At 33.0% G+C, this 24,960-nt stretch overlaps 1 protein-coding gene across 3 annotated transcripts; it reads left to right on the top strand.

The window, feature by feature from the left end:
• Positions 1 to 1,283: 1,283 nt before the first annotated feature.
• LOC143042687 (uncharacterized) lies at positions 1,284 to 19,215 on the top strand. Of its 3 annotated transcripts, none has more exons than XM_076215125.1 (3): positions 1,284 to 2,078; positions 3,152 to 3,218; positions 19,179 to 19,215. In XM_076215125.1, the coding sequence occupies exons 1-2, from the start codon at positions 1,321 to 1,323 to the stop codon at positions 3,192 to 3,194; spliced, it is 801 nt and encodes a 266-aa protein (XP_076071240.1). In that variant the 5' UTR covers positions 1,284 to 1,320; the 3' UTR covers positions 3,195 to 3,218; positions 19,179 to 19,215. The 3 variants fall into 3 exon arrangements, with proteins under 3 accessions (XP_076071240.1, XP_076071241.1, XP_076071239.1); XM_076215126.1 differs by lacking the exon at positions 19,179 to 19,215 and adding an exon at positions 5,116 to 5,134; XM_076215124.1 differs by lacking the exon at positions 19,179 to 19,215 and adding an exon at positions 6,644 to 6,894 and having other exon boundaries at positions 1,285 to 2,078.
• Positions 19,216 to 24,960: the final 5,745 nt, after the last annotated feature.

Raw genomic sequence — 24,960 nt, 5'->3', positions numbered from 1 at the left:
ACTGTTCACTCCACTTTTAGTTTAAAAGTGAACTCCTTTTCCTAGTCATTACATTATAATTCTTTAGAGGAATCAGTTCGAACAAATTTTCCCACCCTCCTCTTTTTATATTGTTTTAAAATTTCCATTTTATTCATTTTATTTAATTTTTGCATCAGTAACTTATGCGTGGATATTTAATTTTTGTGGCCAGCCATTATGTGTATTATTCCAGATTAACTGAATAAGTATTAGTATTTGTATATGTATTGGTAATTGTTCTTTATATTAATTTAAAAACATGTATGTAAAGATTTATGTTTTCGGCCAAATAAATTAATATTAATATTATTAGTCTTCTAGAAGCCAAAGTAATTGGAAATATAGCTCTTTTCATATTAATATAAAAAAAGAAGATGTAGTATGATTGACAATGAGACAACTCTCCACAAGAGACCAAAATGACACAGAAATTAACTATAGGTCACCGTACTGCCTTTAACAATGAACAAAACACATGCCGCATAGTCAGCTATAAAAGCCCCCAAAATGGCAATGTAAAACAATTCAAACGAGAAAACAAACGGACTTATTTATGTACAAAAAATGAACGAAAAACAAATATGTAACACATATACAAACGATAACCACTGAATAACAGGCCCCTGACTTGGGACAGACACATACATTTGTACGTGTACATATTAAGTTCACAATGTAGTAGGTAGATTTCTTGTGTGTTTTTTTACATCTCTGCAAAAAATTGAAAACAACACGTTTAATAATTTCTTGCGTCCGAAGCGCTTTTCTGGATTTACCTTCATCAGGAACGCTCAATGCCAAACATTTGAAATCCGAAGATGTATAAGTAACGAAATGTAAACTTTTTTTGCATAAATATAAATTCGGCTTAACAATACATGCCAATATCACACGGTTCATGCTATATCAAAATGAACGCAGCACGAGTATAGACCAGTTAATCTGATGATGCAGACAAAAAAAATGAAATAATAACACAGACAAACGCAAATATTAAATAAACAAAATATAAAACAACAGTTCAAACACACCGACCGACTGCTAGTGACACTTGTATGAAATGAAATATTGCGCGTTTAATGCAGATAATCTGCTACCCAAACTCTTTTTAAAAATAGAATAAAAAAGGAAAAATTTATTGAAACAATGCTAATTTTAATTTCACCTCTTGCATTTAATCATTTAAAGCTATGGAAAATTCAAAGAGGTTCGAATGAGATCTATATCCTAGCTGGCATAATACGATTGCTTACTTTCCCCTTTATTCACGTTCCCGTGTTTATAATAACGGACAGTAAAATGGCACAGGCTGCGTCTAAGTCGTGTGAGATTTGTGTTAGTAGTCCTGGTAGACATTTCTGTCAACAATGTGACCAATTATTTTGTGATGGTTGTAAAACTTCACATTTGCGCACAAAGATAAGTAAAACCCACTCATTTGTGGGTGCATCAAATCTTAATCTGGAAGATAAATCGTTCTGTTCAGAGCATGATGAACGTTTTATATTCTACTGTATAGATTGCAACATGGCTGTGTGTCAAGTATGTGCTGTGAAAAAGCACAATAAACATAACATGTCTGATATGAAGGAATCGGTTGGGAATTTCAAGGAACAACTCATTAAATCCGTTTACTTGAAGGTTAAAACTCTAGGCAACGACATACAGCAGCTTGAACAGGGAACCAGAGGATATCGGTCAGACGTTAAAACTGTTATCCAGTCAATTACAGAGGATGCCAACAACAAGAAACTTTTGATTGATCGAAAAGCAAAAGAACTGATTAAAACATTGAGGACACAAGAAGAAAAGAATCTTCAGAACTTTTCAGCATCCAACACTGAATTAAAGGAAACTTTAAGTAAAGTTAACAAAATCCAGAAAGCAATTAGAGAAACAGCTAACATGTCCGAGGTGGAACTGCTTCCAAAGCTTAACAGTCTGCGAAGTGACCTAGACAAAATGGAGACAAAGAAGGTTCCAGCTATGCCGGAAGTTAAATACTCTCCAAAGAATATACAAGAGAACGATATCTTGCTTGGTTTCTTGTCAAGCAGGTAAATTCTAAGTTTAAAACAAATTGGACTTATTTACATAGAAGAAAATTAAAAGTTTTAGTGTTAATACATTTTGTCCCGGATGTGCTGCATACATGTATCATGTGTATATATTATTAAAAATATATTATGAAATACTTGTGGCAATGCTGCAACTTAAAAAAGTTTTGTCGCAGAAAGCTCGACATAGGGATATTGATCCGGCGACAGGGGCGGCAGTGTTAACTAACTTCATAAATATGTAAGGGAATATTCGCCATAATTATTTAATTCTTAATAAGGGAAATGTAATTTCTTTAATTGTAAGATGCAATTTCTTTATTTGTAAGATGCAATTTCTTTATTTGTAAGATGCAATTTCTTAATTTGTAACATGTGCTTTTTCCATCCATTACACGAATTTATACATGATCTCTTGATTTGTGAAATGTAACTTCTAAATTTGTTTTCGTATTTTCTTCGTTCGTTACATGGATTTCTACATCTTCTAATTTGTGAAACATTTTTTAGATCGTGACAGTGCAGATATAACCGCTGCCAAACCTACAAGTTACAAATCGAGAAGTTTTACAAATCAAGATTTAAAAGTCTAGAAAGAAATAGTTCCACACTAGGTCGCTTTGGATCTTCTGTTTTTACTTAATAACTTAAAACTAATTAAGCTTGGAAGAAAAAAAGGACGAACTATATGATCTTTCAATTAATGTCTGTGTCATTTTGGTCTATTGTGGAGATTTTTCTCATTGGCAATCATACCACATCTTCTTTTTGTGTAATCATGGTTCGTATCTGTTATAGTATCTAAATTACTGTATATATTATTTAAAACGGTTGGACTATTTTTAGTTCATGTACAAAATGTACTGGCTTTATCGCTTCAACAGAATTAGATAGGCATTCCTATATATATATACTACATTTGTAACTACAGAAAAGGTTGACCACATGCGCTATGCAAAAATCAGTACAAACTATGATGTGTAGGTTTTTTGTACTGATCTTTGCGTTGAACATGTGTTCCAGAAGATTTTTCTTTTGTTTGTATGATCATTATATTTATGTATTTCCTTCAGAAAGAAGACAAAACCTGCTGACGGTGGCGGCGATAGAAATTGACGGTGGCGGCGATATAAATTGACAGTATGTATCAAGTATTGAAAGCAAATACGATATATGTGGATCTATAATATACGAGCCAATAACGAAATAGGCAAATACACTAATGGGTTCAGTATTTTATAATCTCTTTCTTTATTTTAATTTCTTATGACTTTATTTTTCCATATATGATTCTCTTTTTTATATGAATAAGGCCGTTAGTTTTTTTTTCGATCGAATTTTTTTACTTTGTGTAATTTAGGGGCCTTTAATAGCCGACCATGCGGTATGGGCTTTGCTCATTTTTGAAGGCCATACGGTGACCTATGATTGTTAATATCTGTATCATTTTGGTCTCTTGTGGACAGTTGTCTCATTGGCAATCATACCACATCTTTTTCAGTCCGACGTAGTCGGTATAGTTTCGGTTTGTGCCCTTTGAACGTAAGGACGCTTAACTATGGCAACAGAATACGCATGCTCGAAAATCCTTTCTGTGATTAGACAAAATGCTGTCATGGTGGGTGATTTGGTTGTGTTTGAAAAAACGTCTCGTTAATTATATCGTGATGGAAGCAAGTGAAAAACTATAAATATTTGAACTAGATCTTACAAAGATTTATATTTTTATTAAAATAATTGTTTCTCCAATAGCTCTTTGCATCCGTGACAGCTGTTTATTCGGGGCAATTATATAATTGTTAATGTAAAATTTGTTGTACGAACGTACATGACTTTTAGAACGCACCTACGCATGTGAGATTTCCGCGGGGTTTTGGCGAATGTAAACAGAAAGATACGAGGACCGAGAATACTGAACATAAACAGAGAAAACGTTATTTTAATGGTATCTTTGTGCTTCTGGTTATCGAAATGATAGTTTTAAACATATACTCAATACGTCGGATATCTTTTTTAAAGATAGTTCTTGTTTTATATATAGTATGTATTATATATTATATTTATATTTTAAAAAGATATTTTCAGCATATGTATCTCATAAAACTGGCTATGTATTCATTTAAGGACTAGGTGGGTATCGCTTTTTTATTGTATCGTTTCCCAAAGGGTGACTGGGGAAACGAAATATAATTACTTGGTCTTCTCCCGACCGGCAGTAAAAGGCTTGACTAAGTAGGGTGTCCGTTTGGCTGAGCAGAATGTAGCAAGTCTGCAGCCACGTCCGGTCAGAATTCGGACGTTAAATTCCGATGCCTCGTGTAAACAGAGTACCACGCTTTTTGCACGTTAAGAACCCTTGCAACAGCTCTTTGAAAGGTCCGTAGTAGGCCTGTTACAAGGCAAAATTTCTGCCCCTATTCAATATACCTCATTTTTCAATGGCCGGCCGCAGTTAAAATTTTCCCGACCATCATCCCGAATGGCCTCTATTATTAAAAGACCTACATGCACCTATTGTATTTATTATTAACTTGTTCTCGTCCTGAACATGCATGCAACATTTGCCACTGGATGTTAAGAAACCAACCAACAATCAATCAAGCAATTTATGGTCTTGTCTATGGTTCGTCGCAGAAGACGTGACATAGGGATTACAACACGGCGACGACGAGTGAACTTTAGGTAAAAACATATACTACAATGTATTACATTTCAGAAGGTAGAAGACCAAGTTGCTTCGTATTTTTTTATCCGCATGCCTTATTTTATGAGTTTCTGTCTGTCTGTCTATCATATACATTGATTTTGATCTGATTTTTATGGTTTCTTGTGAAATATTCACTTATTATAGGTGACACGATAGATATATTTGGTTATAATGGTTTCATCGAAACGTTTTTAAATAGAATTCATCCAACCTTATTTTCATGCATCATTTAAAAATATTCAGTTTTTAATGTTTATTACTTTTTTTTGTTTGGATACTATATGCAATAATAGGATCACTATATTTATCTTACCTCCTATACATTTCAAGGAATACGATTGGTTAAAAGCGTCTGTGTGGAGACCGTGAATATTCCATATTAGGTTAGTAGGGAGGCTGGGCTTATTTCAATACACGGTTTTGATACGATTTTGGCATTGCTTGATTATTTGAAAGTCATGAAAGTTCTGTTTAATATTGTTATATCGAGGTTGTTGAAAATAGATAGTTATTGTTTACATTAGTTTTTTAGAGGAGACCAATTGAAGAAGGTTCTTAAAATTGAACTTTTGAGCACTTAAATGTAAATATAGAAATAAGAAGATGTATTATGATTGCAAATGAGACAATTTTAGTCTAAATTCGACAAATAAAGATAGTCGGTATGATAAAGTCGTTACATAGTGTGTTAGTGACCTAATATGATATATACTGGGTCAGTAACTTTATGGACACCGTATATCTATCTATAAGGTCACTAACACACTATGTAACCTATAATATTGAATTCGTATAAGATGTATATGTCTGTCTGATAGATATTATATTATCTTGAACTTAATTTCATGATTAAATTAATGCTATAATGAATGGTCAATAATTATGTTTGGTTTATATGGATTTGTCAGAATGGTCAATAATTATGTTTGGTTTATATGGATTTGTCAGAATGGTCAATAATTATGTTTGGTTTATATGGATTTGTCAATTTGTAAGCATCAGTTCAATTGCCAACGAGATGCCTCTCCTCCAGAGACTTAATTTATACAGCAAGAAACGACAACCAACGAACTACAGGCTCCTGACATGGAATAGGCACGTACAGAAAATGGTGGGGTTATACAAATCCTCTCCTAATTTTTAAAAGTGATGTGTTTTTACAACATACATTGTAAAAACAAATATACTAATATGTAGAAATACTCACCAAAACAATACAAAGCATAGAAACATCTAACAAAAAAACACAAAACGAACATCTCAGGGAATTTTTACATCCCGTCAACTAAACAGTACAGATCTGAGAGTACTCGCAGTTACTGAAACTAGTTCAAAACCAACAACCTTTATGTAATAAAATATCATGTATTAAAGACAAAACATATCAATCAGTTCATGTCTGTATGACATATGACCTGATAGGTAGTTTTTTCTATTATGTTTTTTCCGATACCTATTAAAAAAATCTACAAATCCATCCCCACCTTTCAGAAATTAACTGGAATTGCCCATTTGATAAAAAAAAAAAAAGAAGGCCCATACCGCCTTGTCAGCTATAAAAGGCCCCGATAAGACAATGTAAAACAATTCAAACGAGAAAACTAATGGCCTTTTTTATATAAAAAAATGAAACGAAAAACAAATATGTAATACATAAACAAACGATAACCACTGAATTACACATGTTACAGGCTCCTCACTTGGGACAGGCACATACATACATAATGTGGCGGGGTTAAACATGTTAGCGGGATCCCAACCCTCCCCTTACCTGGGACAGTGGTATAACAGTTTACACTTGCTTTTCTTTAGATATTCATTATTAATTTATTGTCATCACAAATTCTTTATATTATAGATGGGAATTCAAGTAAAGATGGCACCCAATGACCCGTGACAACAGTGTACCCGAATAAGTATGCACAAACAAATGTATCTGAGAAAAAAATTCAAAGAAGAGTGGATAAAAAATGTGACTGACTTTAATTAATTATGCTTTTTTTTCTTTTTATGTTTTTTTGCTTATATATGTTAATCATCATTATAGTTTAAAAGAATTCGTTTGTAGTTGATATTTCAAGAACTGAGTAGATAGAACTATATTTGTAATGGTATTTGAGTTGTTTGAGAAAACTTTAGCTTTTATGTTTAGATGGGTATTGTGTTTCATGGTTGCGTTCTACACGGAATTTAACCATACTGTTCAAAAGTCAGAAATCGATTGAAAGAAAACAAAACCGGGTTACAAACTAAAACCGAGGACAACACATCAACTATAAGAGGAAAACAACGAAACAACAGAACACTGAAGTGTAACAAAAACAAACGACAATGCAATGTATATAGAAACGAACTATAAGATAACAACTGCCAAATTACTGCCTTGGTACAGGACATTTTTGAGATACAATAGTTGGTTGAAACCGGTTTTGTGGCTAGCCAAACCTCGCGCGTTCTTTGCAATGTTAAAGACAAATAAATTACCTAAGTTTGATCACGTATGAAGGATTGGTTCAAACCATTGATGTTCCACCCTTAGCATTACATTTCCTTGACATTACACCGATTGGAAATGACTGTTAATGATATGCAGCATTAACAATTAATAAAATTAGGATTTATATATTTTACTTTCTGTAGCAAGAAGCTTGCCATGTTTACGTAAAGTAAACATGAATTAAAATATATCCGTTTTTCAAGAGAGGTAGATGTAAAGCCCCAGTCCCACTAGACCACGATCGCACCGCGATCTAAAATAAATTCAGATCGTGGTGAGGTCGCGGTAAGAGCGGCATGAAAATATTAATTTTCGTTTCTTTCACATTGCTATTACGTCCTAATTACGCTTCTACAACGATCCCACTACGATTATACCACGTTCTCACCACACTCATTCTGCGACCTCACTACGATTATCACGATCTTTTACGCTCATCACGTTCTTGCTTCGACAATACCACGATTTATACGATTGCAACACGACCATACCACGCTTCTGCTGCGACCATACCACGCTCCTACCACGACCATGCTGCGATCATACTACGCAGCAATAACGTCAACATCGTGTTCAATACAAAATACTGTTCCATTCTTTCTATTTCTCGTTGATACGTAGAGTATCTCTGAAACAACACAGTCATGCAACCAAAATCTACCAGAACTCGTGGGCAGGGTGGTAGGGTAGAAGAAGAGGCAAAGGAAGATCTGATAATTACGAATCCTGATCTATCAGAGATGTCGGACCGACCAAACCTGAATCACAACCTATTTCTGGTCCATCAAGCTCAAATGAACGATAGCAGGGATGACACAGATGTGTCAAGCATGGTTGAGCTGTTGGAGAAAAAGGACAAGAGGTTTAAATTACATACAGACAAACAAAACATGGAGAGCTTTTATATATTTCATGTGAAAATGACAATGAGCATGCTGGTCGTAGTATGAACGTAGTCAGGTCGTAAGATGAGCGTGATGAGAAAGGCATGGGCATGGTAGAATCGTACTATGGTCTTAAACAGCGTGGTGTAAACGTGGTATAGTCGTAGTGGAATCGTAGATGGGTCACGGTGAGAACAAGATGGTCGTAGTGAAGTCGTAGTAACATCGCTGTGAGATCGTAGTGCAGTTTCTCCGAATTGAATCACGCTTTCGCTACGATGGTACAGCGACATCTGCGATCTTACCATGACCTTCTGCGCTCTCACTACGCTTCTACTACGACCTGATTTCGCCACGACCGCACCATGATTGTTTTGAACATGTTCAAAGTTAGTCACACTCATCACGATCTTGAAGACCTCACCACGACCGTGATACGACCTTACTGCGATCTACACGATCACACTACGATCGTCAAATTTTTCTTTTTTTTTACAGGTCGTAGTGCGATCGTGGCCTAGTGGGACTGCGGTATTAGAGCCCAAAATCTTGATTTTTTAATAGCTGTATAGTAATTATGTGTATATAAGGTAGCACAATTGTCAGCCGATATATTTCATTGCGAAATATACTGTTTTCATTTTATTCGAGGTCACATCAAATGTTCGGCATTATCATGATTATGATATGTCTAATGTTGCAGATATTGATAAAAGCATTACTAGAATTACGAAAAAGCTTTCGGTCATAAAAGCAGAGTGATTTGTTTTTGTTTTGGTAAAAAAATAAGTCATCAATGATGAAGTAATATGACGTTAAGCGTACCCGGAATTTCTCAAGAATGGAATTATATTTATCATTCAGATATGTTCACTCTATATAGTGTTATAGAGAAAACGAGTGTTAGGGTAACGAACGTTTGACTTTAATCTTTATTGACTTGCGAGGAAGATCTATACTTTTCTAATGGTACTCCGAATTTTTATTTTACAAAACAAAGCTGATTGACATGTACTATAATTATATGTACATCTAATAGTGCTGAAAGTTCAGATAAACACCACCAATCAATGAACCAGTAAACAGTTATATCATATCACATTTAAGTTGATGCCTACCTCTAGATCTGAACAATTAAATGCCTATTCTTTGTAAAGACATTATAATTTACAGACTACTCCCGTCAAATATTGTGTAATCTCAGTTGTTAGAAATTATTCTATAATGTATTTAACCAACACCAACAAAAAATATAATAGATAGCCTTTGAATACAATTATGTCATTCAATTCATTTGCTATGAATTACATGTATATAAAACCATTTTTTTATGAAATCTGCATGTATGTTAAATATACTTGTAATAAACTATAATTACCCACTTGTTTTATTAATTTTGTATTTACATTCTGTCATAGATCAGATTTATTCGTTCAGTATGATTATGTTCACTTGTTTATGTTGATATGTCTTTTGATTGAGTTTAGCCATTTTAATTGATATTTTTAGTGTTTCCTCCTATTATGTGATGTTACACTATTGTTGCAGGGTAGGATGAAGGTTGCCGATTAAAACGTTAAAACCCGCAGCATTTGTTTTCCCCTCTGTTATCTTTCGTCCCTCTTTTTTGTACATGTCCGAAGTCAGGAACCTGATGTATAGATAGTGGTTGTTGGTTGTTTATATGGTTCATAAGTGTTTCTGGTTTCAAGTTTTTATTTATATATTAGACTGATGTTTTCCGGTTTGAATGGTTTCACAATGGTCATTTTTGGGGCCATCTATAGCTTGCTGTTTGGTGTGAGCCTAACAACCGTTTTGACCTATAATGGTTATCTTTTACAAATTTTGACTTGGATAGAAAGTTGTCTCATTGGCACTCACACCACATCTTCTTATTTCTTTTTTCTATTAATCATAGAAGTGTTGTTAAACGATTTAATAAGATTAAAAATGTTCTCCTTGGTGTCAACTATGAAGTGTTCTGCCAAAAATAATCGTTTTTCTACAGGTTAAATTGCAGCCCTTTAACTGTGACATTTACTCAACGGAAATTATTTTTAAACCATTCTTAAGTACTTAAGTTATACGAAATAACGTTACGTTTTTTTGAATACTTCACAGGAGGACAGCTACAAAATACAACTAAGGAACTCAGTTTATCTTTAATCGCAATTGCCTCAACTGATGAGTGTTGGACATTTTCATGAAAAAATAGCTGGTAAAAAAACTCAGGCGATAAATTTTAAAATGAGAAACCTAAGCCATAAGTCGGTGACATATGTAATGATGACAAAAACTATAATCGAATAATATGCATATTATTCATCGATTATAGTCTACAAGAGACTTCATTTAATGACATAGCGATCCTAAATTCCGTCCGGCGTCCACACATATTCACTCTGGTTGAAGTTTTTGAAATCTTAATAACTTTCTCAAACTATCCTGATATCTACCAAACCTGGAAAGAAGCTTGTTTTTGATAACGATAGTATCCAGTAATAAATTTTGTAAAACAAATCCTGTTTATCTATATTTTACTTATAAATGAATTTTGTTTTCTGCCAGTTAACATTACATTCACTCTGTCGTTAAGGTTTTTTAATTTTTAATAACTTTCTTAAACTATCCTGGATTTCTTTAAAACTTTTACAAAAACATTTGTTTATGATCAGAAGATGATGTCCAGAAGTGACTTTCGAAAAATTAAATCCTGTTAATCCGTTTCAGACTTATAAATATACTTAGTTTTTCAGCAAGTTAACATTACATATAGTCTGCAGTTAAAGTTCTTAAATCATTTATTAGATTCATAAGGTAGGCGAGACACTTGATTCCGCGGAACCCTCACTAATTTTAAACAAACTAGGACTAGTGTGTTGTCATTGATAAAATAACACACCTTGTTCAACGCGCCTTATCCGCCATGATGCTTAAAAAACGAAGGACTGCCAAACATTGGGGTAACAAGATATTTCGTAACTTTAACACCGATTTTGAAATATCGGGATCAAGGCACTTCGGTACTTATATTTTTCTATGCATTTGTTTTTGATTATATTTTCAAAGATAATAAAAAGCAATAAAAAATGCAAAAAAAATCATCTTCAACAAAGTTGATTATGTTTGAAGATATACACATTAATGTATCAATCAAAAGAAAATTAATTGTGAATTTATTTATATGATAGCGTTTTTCGCAATGAAGATCTAAGTGCACAGATTGTGTTACAGATGATGCTTGGTTGATCTCAAGTTCAAAAGACAAATGAATACATGTAAAATTTATCGCAACGCAGATCTAAAGTGCACATCTTGTGTTTGAAGATGATGATCGTTTGATCTCTAAAAATGTCTAAAAGAAGCACAATGCCTGTAAATATATAATTATACGTATTACTAATATTTAAATTATCATGCTACAATTAAAGTGCATTCTATATTTAATAAAATCTATTTTGGAATGTATTTTAAGACGGTCACGACAACGTTTGGATGAGCAAAAAATAAGAATATCTAAAAGCTGTAAAGTAAACAAGAAATATGTTTATTATATTGAGATGCCGTTTTGTCTCGTTACCGAAATGTGGTTATCGGCTTCAAAACGTCTTTTACATTTGCAGAATGGCCGCATGCCGATTTCTAAAATACTTCTGTGTGCTATTTTGTTTTATAGATTGAGAGACAATTGTATATATCACAGATTGTTTAAGGAGACAAAAACGAGAGAAAATAAGAGAAATAAAATGTAACTTTCATGTATCTGCTTTGAATGAGCATGAAGATCAAACAAATGCATTAATTGTAAACACAAATGTTGAAATCAATCTTTAAATACAAATATATCGTCAAATAAATTTGTTTGATATTACCACAAAAAGATGTTTCAAAGAGGACCGGAAGTTACCAGATGGACATTCAAATTCATATTTCGAAATAAACAGACATCTCCATAACTAACAAGTGGAAAAGACAATTAGGCCGTGTTCACACCAAACGCCATGTACAGTTAACATGTTTACAACGCAGTTCCTTTGTTCTAACAGGGGTGATCTGATCCGGATCACCCCTACCAGATCACCCAAGTTTGAGCTTCTTTGTTATGCATGCTTTGAAAAGGGAAAAAGTTTTGTAACATTTTGGCGGGAATGTCAAATCCACTATTAAACTTATATTAATTATTCGGAAAAGACCTATCTATCAAAATTCACGTAGAAAAATCCAGTGTATATTATGGGATTCAAACTCAAGACCTTTAGCAAATCAAGCCACGACACATACCACTATACCAGGACGACTGGATACGAACTATCAGTAATTTAACATACTTAAAGGAAGCAAGATATTTTTATAAGTGGGGCGAGTTGGCAGACCTTTATTCAGTGGGGTTTAAACCCTTTGCGTATAAAAGTGAGTTGTCAGACTGATTGTTCAATTTGATTTTACACTTTTTCAAAAGTGGGGCCAGTCGGTTAACAAGAGTGGTGCGATTTTTTATAACGTGGCAATATAGTGTGGGCCCATTGGCCAGTGGGGCGAGTTGACATTGTTTGATATCTACTCATCGTGTTAGGGGGTCATAAAGGGTATACATCATATAGTAATATATATACAGTATACTATAATGGTTGTTTGGCGTTCTAAACTAGATTTTATGAATGGTAAATGGTGTTTAGTCTAATCTAAAAAAAAGCTGGGATGTAAAATAGTTATCCCATTCGGACTTGGTGTGTCAGTGTTAGATCACCCTCTGGCCTCAGGCCATCGGGGTGATCTTGCACTGACACACCGCGTCCTCGTGGGATAACTATTAATTACAATTAGTTTAATGTATTGTACACTAGTTTCACATAAAATTTGTTCACATCTATACCCCTGGTTGAGTTACCTGTGCATAAGTTTTGTTCACACTTATAAGCTTTATGTCATTTAAATGATCATTAAATCTTCATTACATTGAATCGAATTAAAATTTCTTGGACAACTTTTCTAGCAGTGATGAAAGCCATTTTGATGATTTGCACCTATTTTAAAGATACTTAAGATGTCTCGATTACCAGAGGAGGATAAAGGTATTGTAAAAATGCATGGGGTTCCAAACAATGATCGGCCGAAAAAAGGGTTCCAACCCCGGACCCCCCAATCTGAATCCACCAATAATTACGAAATAAAATACGTAGGCTACAAACGAAGAAGAAGAATTGATATGTTTAGGGTGTTTTAGTAATGCATTTATGAGTGAATAGTTGATTGAGTTAAGACCAGTGACAAATATTTCAATGTACGTCCAGTCAATTCGGGAAGACATCTTCAAATATATGTTTGGCAATGATGATGCTTTGAGTCTGGGTAAGGGGTTAAGGGAATGACCATTGAACTAAAAAAAAGGGGGGGGTCGTTTTTTCCCGTTAAAAATATTCTGATTCTAAAATTGATAAAAAAATATTCTGTTCAATGAGAAAATAAGATTCTGAATCCAGATTTTCTCCATACCTTTCAGTGTTAATTTTTTAACAAAATTATTTTATTGATAGCTTTAAAAAAAAACTTAATAACACTGCCGTACGATGTGCGAAAAGAAATTTTGTGTCGGACATAAAAAACATAACCCCCTTCCCGCATGTAGTTAAATGGTTGCTTCCTAATAAGTAAAAAAAAGTGTTTTTTTTTTAAACAAACCAATTAACAAATGATTAATATATCGAGTTTAGACAGATAATTCATTAAAAAAAACTATCAATAATTGTTTTAAAGGGGCACTAGCTACGAGATATATAAAAAAACTAAAGTAAGATTTTTTTTTGTTCAATCAATAATGGAAGTGAAATAGTGAGATACTAATTTGCTTTTAGCAGCCAAAATGGTTCAATTTTGTCAAATTAAGCGAAGAAACATTAATAATTACTCATTCACTTGCAAGTGAATTAGTCGACCTCATTAAATCCGTATTCATGTGAACTTCAATTTAATCCCTTGCTAGAGATTGACAGCGCATGCATTGTACGTGTACTGGTTATTTAAAGAAAAAGAATGTCAACAATGAAAGTGAAAATACGGTAAATCATTTGAATACTGATTCGATCCATATAAAATCATTCTTAAACGGTTAAATCAATGAGAAACATCTATTTTTAATCTATAAAATAAACTCAAACAGACCTAAAAAAATCCAATTGCACGCGTTGGTTTAATCTATTCATATCTTCATTCTTGTTTACATCGCTTATATGGTCATCTGAGGTCAAATCGATAGTTAATTAGATGGAGCCTGGACTAAAATATACACGAAACGAACCTACATATTATCTACCCCATGCTCTGTAAACTGTTTATTTTAGACTTTTGGTAGTTTGGATAAATGTTTTACACTATTATAAATCAAATATGAGAATTTGAGTCAAATTGGTGAATTTGACAGCTAGTGCCCCTTTAAATATCATCTAGTGCCCCTTTAAATATTATCTTTATTCAAAACACGTTTCTTCTTTAAATATACATGGTAAAATGCATGTTATAAATACCTTGTTTAGTGTACACTGAACACACACAAGTTCTACATTGACTACCGAATGCATGTAGACAAAACATGATTTTTAACTACATGTAAACATTGAGGTTTATCAATGGGAACGAAACTGTGTTTAGTTTACGTGTGAATTACACTAACACAACACCAAGTTTATTTATAACTCTTGGTTTAATACCTTACTTTTGAGCAGAAACCCTCTATAAAAAAATCATGAAAGATAAGACCTGGAATATCGTATCAACTAGGCGATATATGCTCCTTTTTCATGCATTGCTCGAATGTTGCTACATTGAAATGGGAATCTCACGAATCAAATTAAAAGTGTTTATCAATTGACCCTCATTGAATAATATAGGTCAAGATATGAAGTATTCTAATCAAATTTAGATGTTTACTGAAAGAACAATATCTATAAAGCGGAATGTAAAATAGTTAATATGTTATTGAAAATTTGTTTAGGTTTCCAAACAACGGTTAATTGGTGTTCCAAAATGTATTGCATCAAACTACAAAATGTAGACACAAGTATGTTATGTTTTACTTTTTATTTTTGAAGCGATTTACGATTTAAGATTTATGTGGACTCTTTATCTAAAATTTGCTGTATTTTCACCTTAAAATTCACTCAAAGTACAGACAAACCAGTTTATCTCGAAAAGCTTTAAGGTAAAGCATGTCCTAAATAAACAAAATCAAACATATTTTCTGTTTCGAGTCAAAGTTCACTCAATTCGTCATTTTGACGTGCATTTTTACTTATTTCTCCGTTAATCTTGAACGGATGCCGTGCCGGCAATAAGATACGATCCAGTTGAACATATTTTGCCGGGGTAGAATCAATGTTTAATACGACGAATATTTATGTTAGATTTACGGTAACAATGAAAATTATCTGTTCTGTTTTTATGTTTTATTCCGCAATTGGTTGTCTTATCATACAGATACAGCCCAACATATATCGCTAGCCTGTATCTGTATATTATACAGACATTGCTTTAAAGTTCTGCCCGATACCGGATTACGTTTATGCATTGCTGTTGAAGAGTGTGTATGATCCTGTGTGATCTCATAATGTCAATTTCAGGATGTTCGGTTAATGTCACGTTCAGCTCAAAATGTTGAAGCAGCGGACAAATCATACACTTTTTTTTTTTAAATCGGACAATGTTTTGCTATTCATTTTTACTGTTGAAATTAGATGTTATATTATAATAATTTTCTGTTTACTTTAGGCGATCATGTATTATTGTTGACTATCCCAGATTCTTTTCTGTGAATCCGTCTTCAGCTAAACGACACGAGATTTAAAAATAACTACGCGGGCCTTAAAGGATTTTAAATCGAAAATGATTGCAATAAATGTGAGTTTTTCTGTCTTTCAAAGCAAAAACAAATATACACAACTTATTCGTTTTATTGCAGGATAAAGACAACAACTGCTTAGTGTCCTTAAATGTCAGCTGTATATGTTTAAAATATTTATGTACAACCATGGTTTTCAAAGGTTAAAACATATGACAATGCGTCTTGTTTTTTTACATGTATATGCCTCGAACTTCTAAGAGCTTAAACTAATACTTAAAACTCTGTTTTATTCCTACCTTTCCTTGGATCGTCCTTACAATTTAGGTTTACCGCTTTCATGTGTCTTTATACTCGTAACATTCTCAAAATGTTACCTTCCGAACTACAAGGTAAACAAAACAAAATATATATGCGTATTAAATTTCTCCCAAAAAGAGGCGTGGTTGTGAAACAGTTGTTTTTAAAAAGTGCTACCCACACTATTGTTATATCCATTTAGATAGATATATAGCAAGAGTATAAACAAGAAACTCGTTCAATCACGATATATTTGTTATCAAACCAAGTTGTTTGTTACATGAAACCTTTGAATGCATGATATATAAGTCAATTGTATGCCTCAAAATATTGATTTAATTTGGACACCATACATTTGTACATCACTTTGAACTATTTTTTGTTTTGTTTTGTCTCAAATTGCTGGTCTGAAACGCCCATATTGAAATGGGAAACAATACAATACCGATTCAAGTAATGCAAAAAAAATATGCCAAACATGAACCGACGACAATTTCAGAATTGCAGGTTAATAACGTGTAACAGGCACTCTACATTCTGTATACATGTGCCTGTCCCAAGTCAGGAGCCTGTATTGTAGTGGTTGTCGTTTCTTGCTTTGTTACATTTTTGTGTTTCGTTCATTTTTTTTTGTACACTAATTATTCCGTTTGTTTTCTCGTTTGAATTGTTTTACAATTTTAAGCTGACTATAAAGTATGGACTTTGCTCAGTATTACGGTTACCCATAGCTGTTAATTTCTGTATCATTCGGTCTCTTTTAGAAAGTTGTCTCATTGGCAATCATACCATATCTTCGTTTTATACATATTGAATGTAGAGGTATTAAACATATTTTAGGCATTCAAAGCTCCTCTTTCATGTGACAGTTGTGTAAAAATGTAACGGCACTTCGTACATAAGAATATTGTTTTTTGTATATCCCACAAGCAAGGTGTTTCTGTCATGGTATATTCAATTCTTAAATGAATATCCATACCTGTTCAAATCTGAATTTTTCGTATAAATCTGACTTATAATTATACATGAAATATGCAAAGTAAAATTGAATTTCCAAATGTCTAACTCTGTTGCTAAGATATATTTGATCCGTTTTAATTCTGGATGAACTTCAATATTACCACAAAGTAAAAATACAGATACATTTGCGGTATCGAGAAACATTTTAGAACAAATAATGTCATACATTTATATCTCCTTTTATTTGAAGGAATACTACCATTCATCTGGAATGAAGGCGGATGTGGGAACGTATTTATTGCTTCGGAAAAAAACCGAATTATTGATAATATAACACAATATATGTTTTTCAAACTAAGAACGGTACAATGTTTGTCTAACACTTCTTCAAATCCTTGTTTGTCATTTTACTTGTATTTAACAAGGATGAATCCTTAATATCTATTTCATGAAGGAATTTGTGTTCTGTCCTTTTTGTGTATCAACCAAATATGAAGATCTGGATCTTCCTTTACTGTTTTATATACCTAAATTACTTTTAAGTGTCTACATGAATAACGGAATTATATTGGAACCACCTAGTGCTCTAACACACCTCTTTCTTAATCTCCATTATCAATATTATAAGAAGTTCCAATCAGTTTTCAGTGTTCAACCAATTTCAAGCTTAGAACAAAACATTAGTTTTTATTTTGTTTTTAAAAAAAATGCCAAAGTTGACAATAATTATATCAGGGAGGAATAATCATTCTTCGTAAAACATTACTCTGTTCAAAACATAAAGTACTCTTCAAATGTTTCAGTGACGAACGTTAGTTTCTTATGTGACAATATTTTTTTTTTGTTCTAATAACCGACATTCTAATGGGAACCAACTGTTATTCCCTACTTGTCATGTTGTACTTTGTGTTTTATATAACTTACTCGATACAGGTGCTTCTCAAAATGATTGAAAAAGTTAACATTAAGGTATGTCTGTTTCGCATAATCTGACAAATGTGGTAATAATCGTTACCACAATCCCGTCTTTTTATCTTTTCACATAATCTGCTGAATCATTGTTAACGCCGTTTATATACAAACATAAGCAACACGACAGGTGTCCAAAACCAATCCTCTGATTACCCTTTTTGGTGACCTGTGATAGTTTGTTTGCTTAAGATTTAATTTGCTCAATCTTAAGTTTACGATGATGCGTTTTATATATTGCTGTTTGTTTTCTTGTTTACTCAATCATGTTTCGATTTTTTAACATGCCCTTGTCAGTTTGATTATGTGCTATGAGTTGGAATCGATATCCTGTTGGTATCTTGCGCTTCAAACCAAGTTTAATCCACCATTTTCTTAATTGAAAATGCCTGTACCAAGTCAGGAATATGACAGTTGTCTATTCGGTTTTGATACGTTTTGTCATTGGATTTTGCATGTGATTAGGGACCTTCCGATTTGATTTTCCTCTGAGTTCAGTATTTTTGTGATTTTACTTTTTTCCTTCGTAAGAATTGCGTGTTTGGACACTTTTCAGGTGTTCACACAAAGCTAAGATAGTAAATTATGTATAGAGACAAATTAAGACAAAGTTGAATCTGTTGAAATATACTGAATTGATAAAATTGTATCAGAAATGAATGACAGTGTTGAGAAAAAAATAGGGGAAATAATTAAATTCATACAAATTCATATTATAATTAGTTATTCGTGAATCTGTAATACAATATCAAACATCCAAGTTGTGCATTGTGTATTTTGTTTCTCGTTTAAAGTATTGTAAAACATGCTAGAGGTTTATACTGTATTATTTTGATAAAACGTACAACACAATACAGTGAAAGTAGTAAAGATTGTCAGAATGTTTCACTAAAGTTGTCTCCCTTTAATCTGTATATTGGATGGTCTAACCTTTATTTTATACTTTCAGGAAACCAGTACAGAACCCGTGATGTAGATCAGTTCAATTGACATGAATGGTACACATACATATTTTTGTGATTTTACTATTTTGATTAATAAATGTATATTATACAGTGATATTCTAACAGATATTTAATCGTATATTATGAGTAATTGGTCAATATGTGAATGTATATACTATACTTACATTGTAGATCGTATCACGTAACTATATTTGATACGTTCTGTCTTTTGTTATTATAAATGGAATAAAACTATCTGACTTTTTTAATGATTTGAAACCTGTTTCAGCAAATTCCATCGAGAAACACTTATCAAAAGAATCGAATTTTTATTTTCAACAAAAGATCAACAATTTGTACTTTCTTGTGACCTATAAAGTTCACAAAATTTGCAACTATGTTTCGGGGTTGATGTAATCGCCTACAAATTGAAACTTTCAATGTAATTCATGAATTACTGATGTATACATTTTAAGCTCCCTTTTATATAATACTACTTTAAGTATAAATTCTAAGATTGAAATAGTGTTTGCAATCATGGCGCTCTCAGTATATTTTTGATTTATGAGTTTGAATGTCACTTTTGAATCTTTTGCCTTTATATTTTTATCATTTTGGTTGATTTGAAATAGTAGACTTTTTACGGTGTGTGAGATAAAAACTACGTAGTAAACATTGACAACCAGTGGATTTAAATTAAAAAATAAGGCTACCGCCATAGTGTTCACTAAAAATATTCTGAGAAGTTATCATAATGGTCCTTTGATCATGCTTTGACAGTTCTTCCAAGTAAGCGCCACATTTAACTAAAAGTAATAGAATTAAAGTTTAATATATGTTTTGTTATTTAAGTTCATAGCTGCCATTTCAGAAAGCAGCTGTATTGCTTATAAATAAGTTCTGCCAAACTGCAATCAACCTTTCTTCTTTGAAACGAAACCATGTCGGAGCACCTTCTTCTCGTTATGTTCTACATGTTATAGTAATGCCTGTCCAATTTGAATCTGAATTTCAAAGTTCATTACTCTTATAAAATCACTTTTGATGTGGTCTTCAAAATTTAAAAAAAAGCTATTATTTACAGGTTCGAATTACAAAGAAGACCAGTAAAGGAATATTCGTACCTGAATTGATTTAAATTGAGACATCTATTTCTTTTTTTTTTCTTAATGTTACTTTTTTTTTCTTTTTGATAAAAGAGGGACGAAAGATGCCAAAGGGACAGTCAAACTCATAAATCTAAAACAAACTGACAACGCCATGGCCAAAAATGAAAAAGACAAACAAACAACAGGACACACGACACAACATAGAAAACTAAAGAATAAACAACACGAATCCCACCAAAAAACTAGGGGTGATCTCAGTTGCTCCGGAAGGGTAAGCAGATCCTGCTCCGCATGTGGCACCTGTCGTGTTGCTTATGGGATAACAAATCCGGTAAATAGTGTAATTCGGTAGGTCACATTCATGAAAGGGAAGGGGATTGTAGTTACGACGTAAGGAACATATCCGACATCATTTGTGAAACGGTTATTCCATAACGGTCAACCAACTCGTGATGGCGTCCGTAAAATTTACGAAGGGATGATTTCAACTTCACCATTTGGAACTCTTGGTTTAATAGCTTCCTTGTGAGCAGCAACCCTCTATCAAGAAAATCATGATAGGAAATGCAAGCACGGGAATATCGTATCAGTTGGGAGATATATACCCCGTATGCAGGTGCTGCTGGAATGTTGCTACTTAGAAATGGAAAGTTCACAATTGGAAAGCTGAAATCATCTCTTTTGTCGTAAAGTTTTGTTTTCAACCGACCCTCATTGTCAATTTCTAGATGTTAGTCAAGATATGAGGCCGACTTAACTGTATCTGTAGTATCCTTTATCTCTAGCTTGATTGGATAGATGCGTTCCACATAGTCACCAAATTTTGAATTATTTAGTGAAAGAACATTATTTATGTACATGTAGCGAAAAATAGAGTTAAAGAATATCGTTAACTTCTTATCTTTCTTCCTAAGAAGTTCCTACATGAAGTCAGCCTCATAATAACAAAGAAACAAGTCGGCAAGTAGAGGGGCACAGTTTGTTCCCATTGGAATGCCGACAGTCTGTTTAAAAACACGTCCTCCGAACGTAACAAATATGTTGTCAATCAAGAAATCAAGCATCTTGATAATATCAGTTTCAGAGAATTTATTGTTCGAATCCTACTTTACAAAGTAGGATTTATCCCTCCCTAAGACAAGATACTTGTATCTACGTTGGCCATTCTTTTTTTACGGAGCAAAGCAATACCAACTCTTTCAATTTGTCTTTTAGTTTGGAATGTGGAATACTAGTGTAAAGATAAAATATTCCTACCATATTTCAATTAATATGGGCCTGTTGAAAAGACGTCTCACGAATAGATGAGTGCAACAACCATTTATCAGAACATATGTTGAAAGTATTGTACTAGATCCTTCTTGTATGATAATACTATGATAACTTTATTATTACATTAATATCTTATTCGCAGAAAATTATCTAAATAGTATAAAATAATATTCTGAACTTATAACTGAAAATATTGTTTTTCATATTATATAGATGTTTGATAACAAACGATAATTATGAGGCTTTGTATCAATCTCCCAGACTAACAAAGTTATCGTCATTATGCCCCACCTACGATAGTAGAGGGGCATTATGTTTTCTGGTCTGTGCGTCCGTCTGTCCGTCCGTCCGTTCGTTCGTCCGTCCGTCTGTCCCGCTTCAGGTTAAAGTTTTTGGTCAAGGTAGTTTTTGATGAAGTTGAAGTCCAATCGACTTCAAACTTAGTATACATGTTCCCTATGATATGATCTTTTTAATTTTAATGTCAAGAGGGTTTACCCCAATTTCACGGTCCACTGAATATAGAAAATGATAGTGCGAGTGGGGCATTCGTGTACTGGGGACACATTCTTGTTTCTTCCTAAATTGATGAGGAAATGACGATAAAACCGTTTGTATGTGAGATTAGCTTTGTATACGTCTATTTAACACAGCAAAGACATTTCTATATGTAAAGATAATTGATGCTTTAATTTGATAAAAACGTACAAAGTTTTTACTGTTAGTGTCTCATCAGTTAAGGCTGTATATTGATTATTTCATGTGCAAATATTACAAATGTTGTAGATGTTTTATGACAATCAATATGTGACACTTTAATAAATAAAATTATTATTATTCAATCCAGACGACTTCTATCTAAGAAAATTTTTATATTAGAAAAATTATACGAAAAATAAATTTAGTCACGAGGGAAGACTGTTCGTTGCTTGGATTTTTACTCGAACCTTTTTGTGAGTGAATTAGTGAAAAAAATAATAATATATTAAGTGAATTTTAATTAACTTAGTGGATTTCAAGATCCTAAATAGTTTTTATGAAGACGTAAGCAATGATGAAAAATTATCTAAATTGTTTTGAATAAAAGGAGATAAGACAGCAACCCAGAAGACATATTAAGGTAATTAAACAGTTTCCAATTACCTTTGATAATATGAAACCACTTTTTGTAATATTTAAATGCAACCGTGATGGAATTTTGACCACTACTTAATTTGATTTGTCTGTCTTCTCTGTTGGACTATTGATAACGCCTTAATTTGATGTTAAAACAATTTATGATGTAAACAATAATCATAAGTCAGATCGTTCGACATATCAACGTCTTAGGCCGTTATCTACTATATATACGATGGTAGAAATGTACCCAAAAAAAATATATAATGCAAGACTCGATTTAACCTCGTAGCCTCAAACTTTCAGTTTTCATATATATATAATTCCGACCGTATTCAGATCTATTATGCAATAATTGTAACGAAACTTCTTGTATTTCATATATTGCTTCATGTCAATGAATTGGACCTGAGCAGTCGTGGACTGTCTCGATTCATTGGAATGTGATCGATACCTCTGCGTGTTTTATCTTCGTTCCCGCAGGTATCAATACGGAGTACTTCAGTAATTGCATAAAACAAACGCACCTTGTTTTCATGACATTTGCCCTTTTTTTGTGGTAATCATTCATAAATTAAGGAATATGTCTCCCTCATGCATAGGTATGAGCCCGTATGCATGAAGCATCTTAACTTAAGTGTTCCTTCAACTTAGATGTCATTAAGAATTCCCCTAGATGAGTAAATTCTGAAGTCGTAGAACTAAGGTTGAATTGATGTTAGTGTGTACAACAATTTAAAAATACTTAGCCAATTGAAAAGGTCGTTTTTTGCTCTTTGCTCAACGTCTAGTTGCAAATATTTCATGGATGTTCAGGACGAGATCAAATTAACACTAAATCGAGACTATAAATACAAAAGGTAGATCCTGAAGGTCGGGGAACATTTTTGCATTGTAACAGCCCACCTACAGACCTGTCAAACAATTGATGCAAGAATTCTAAACATGAAGAGAGCATGCCACTCTTTCTACTCGAGGCATTTGACTTAACGTCCCCATTTTGAACGAACGTGGCTGCGAACTTATACATTCAGCACAACCAAACGGATGCCCTACCTGGGCAAGGGTTCTGCTGCCTGTCGAAAGAATACCAAACTGACCGTATTTATATTCCCAAGTCACACATAGGGATAGAAGGAAATAACAATATAATAAGTATAGAAAAATTTTCATGAGGAAAGATTCTTAAGAGATCGAAAAGAAGTGGGACAACTTATCCATGTAATGATTAATGATAAAATATCAAAATACTTTGCAATTATCCACTAGCATTTTTTTTTTGTTGCAGACAAAACTCACACGAAGAGTCGCTAAATGAATACTGAACATTATATTGTATCAAATCATCTAGCTTAATAATGCTATATACTAGTAAAATCTTAGTTTAATAAAAAGTTCCAGAAAACGTATTTTTACCTTTGTGTTATGTTAGTAAAATCTTGGTTTAAAAAAAGTTCCAGAAAAACGTATTTATCTGATTTGTCCCATCTCTAAGACACTTAGCATTCGTCTATCATGGATGTTCCTTGATAGAGTGGCATGCTTTTATTCTAGAGACAACCATACATATATTTCGCAACTCTTACAATACATGATCAAGATTTATTTTTTTAAGATCGATTTCGATTTAATCATACATTTTTATCACTTACCATCTGACACCAATGATAAAGGGGGGTAGGATCAAGTTTCCATGAATTCAAATCAAACCAGGGTCACTTTTTAAATTAAAGTCCCCCAATCTTTACTGCAACACACATTTTCCGATTCTTATATTTACTGTAAGGTATTATTATCATCTTAGCATATACCCGAATATTTCAATTGAAAGTTAGTAATGCATGAAGATGAATGAAAACTGCATGCAATCTTGCTAGATTTTAGAAAAAAAATAAGCAGTCATACAAAATTAGTCGAATGTTTTGGATACACCAACATTTATTTCGGTTAAATTTTTCCTTCTTTGCAAAAATTGAAATTTGACATATTTTCGTTAACAGCAAGATATCACTGAATATTTAAGGAAATATGACAAAATAATTGAATGCGGTTCAAATATTACAATAAAATTTAGAATAGAAATGGGGAATTTGTTAGAGAGACAACAACCCGACCATAGAACAAACAACAGCAGAAGGTCACCAATAGATCTTCGATGAAGCGAGAAACTTCCGCATCCGGAGGCGTTCTTCAGCTGGCCCTGTAACAAATATATATACTAGTTCAGTAATAATGGACGTCATACTAAACTCCAAATTATGCACAAGAAACTCAAGTATGTTATATCGAC

Source organism: Mytilus galloprovincialis, chromosome 8 (genome assembly GCF_965363235.1).
Source record: "Mytilus galloprovincialis chromosome 8, xbMytGall1.hap1.1, whole genome shotgun sequence".
Taxonomy (NCBI): domain Eukaryota; kingdom Metazoa; phylum Mollusca; class Bivalvia; order Mytilida; family Mytilidae; genus Mytilus; species Mytilus galloprovincialis.
Note: the sequence above shows the minus strand (reverse complement) of the source record. Positions and strands in the feature narration are given on the sequence as shown.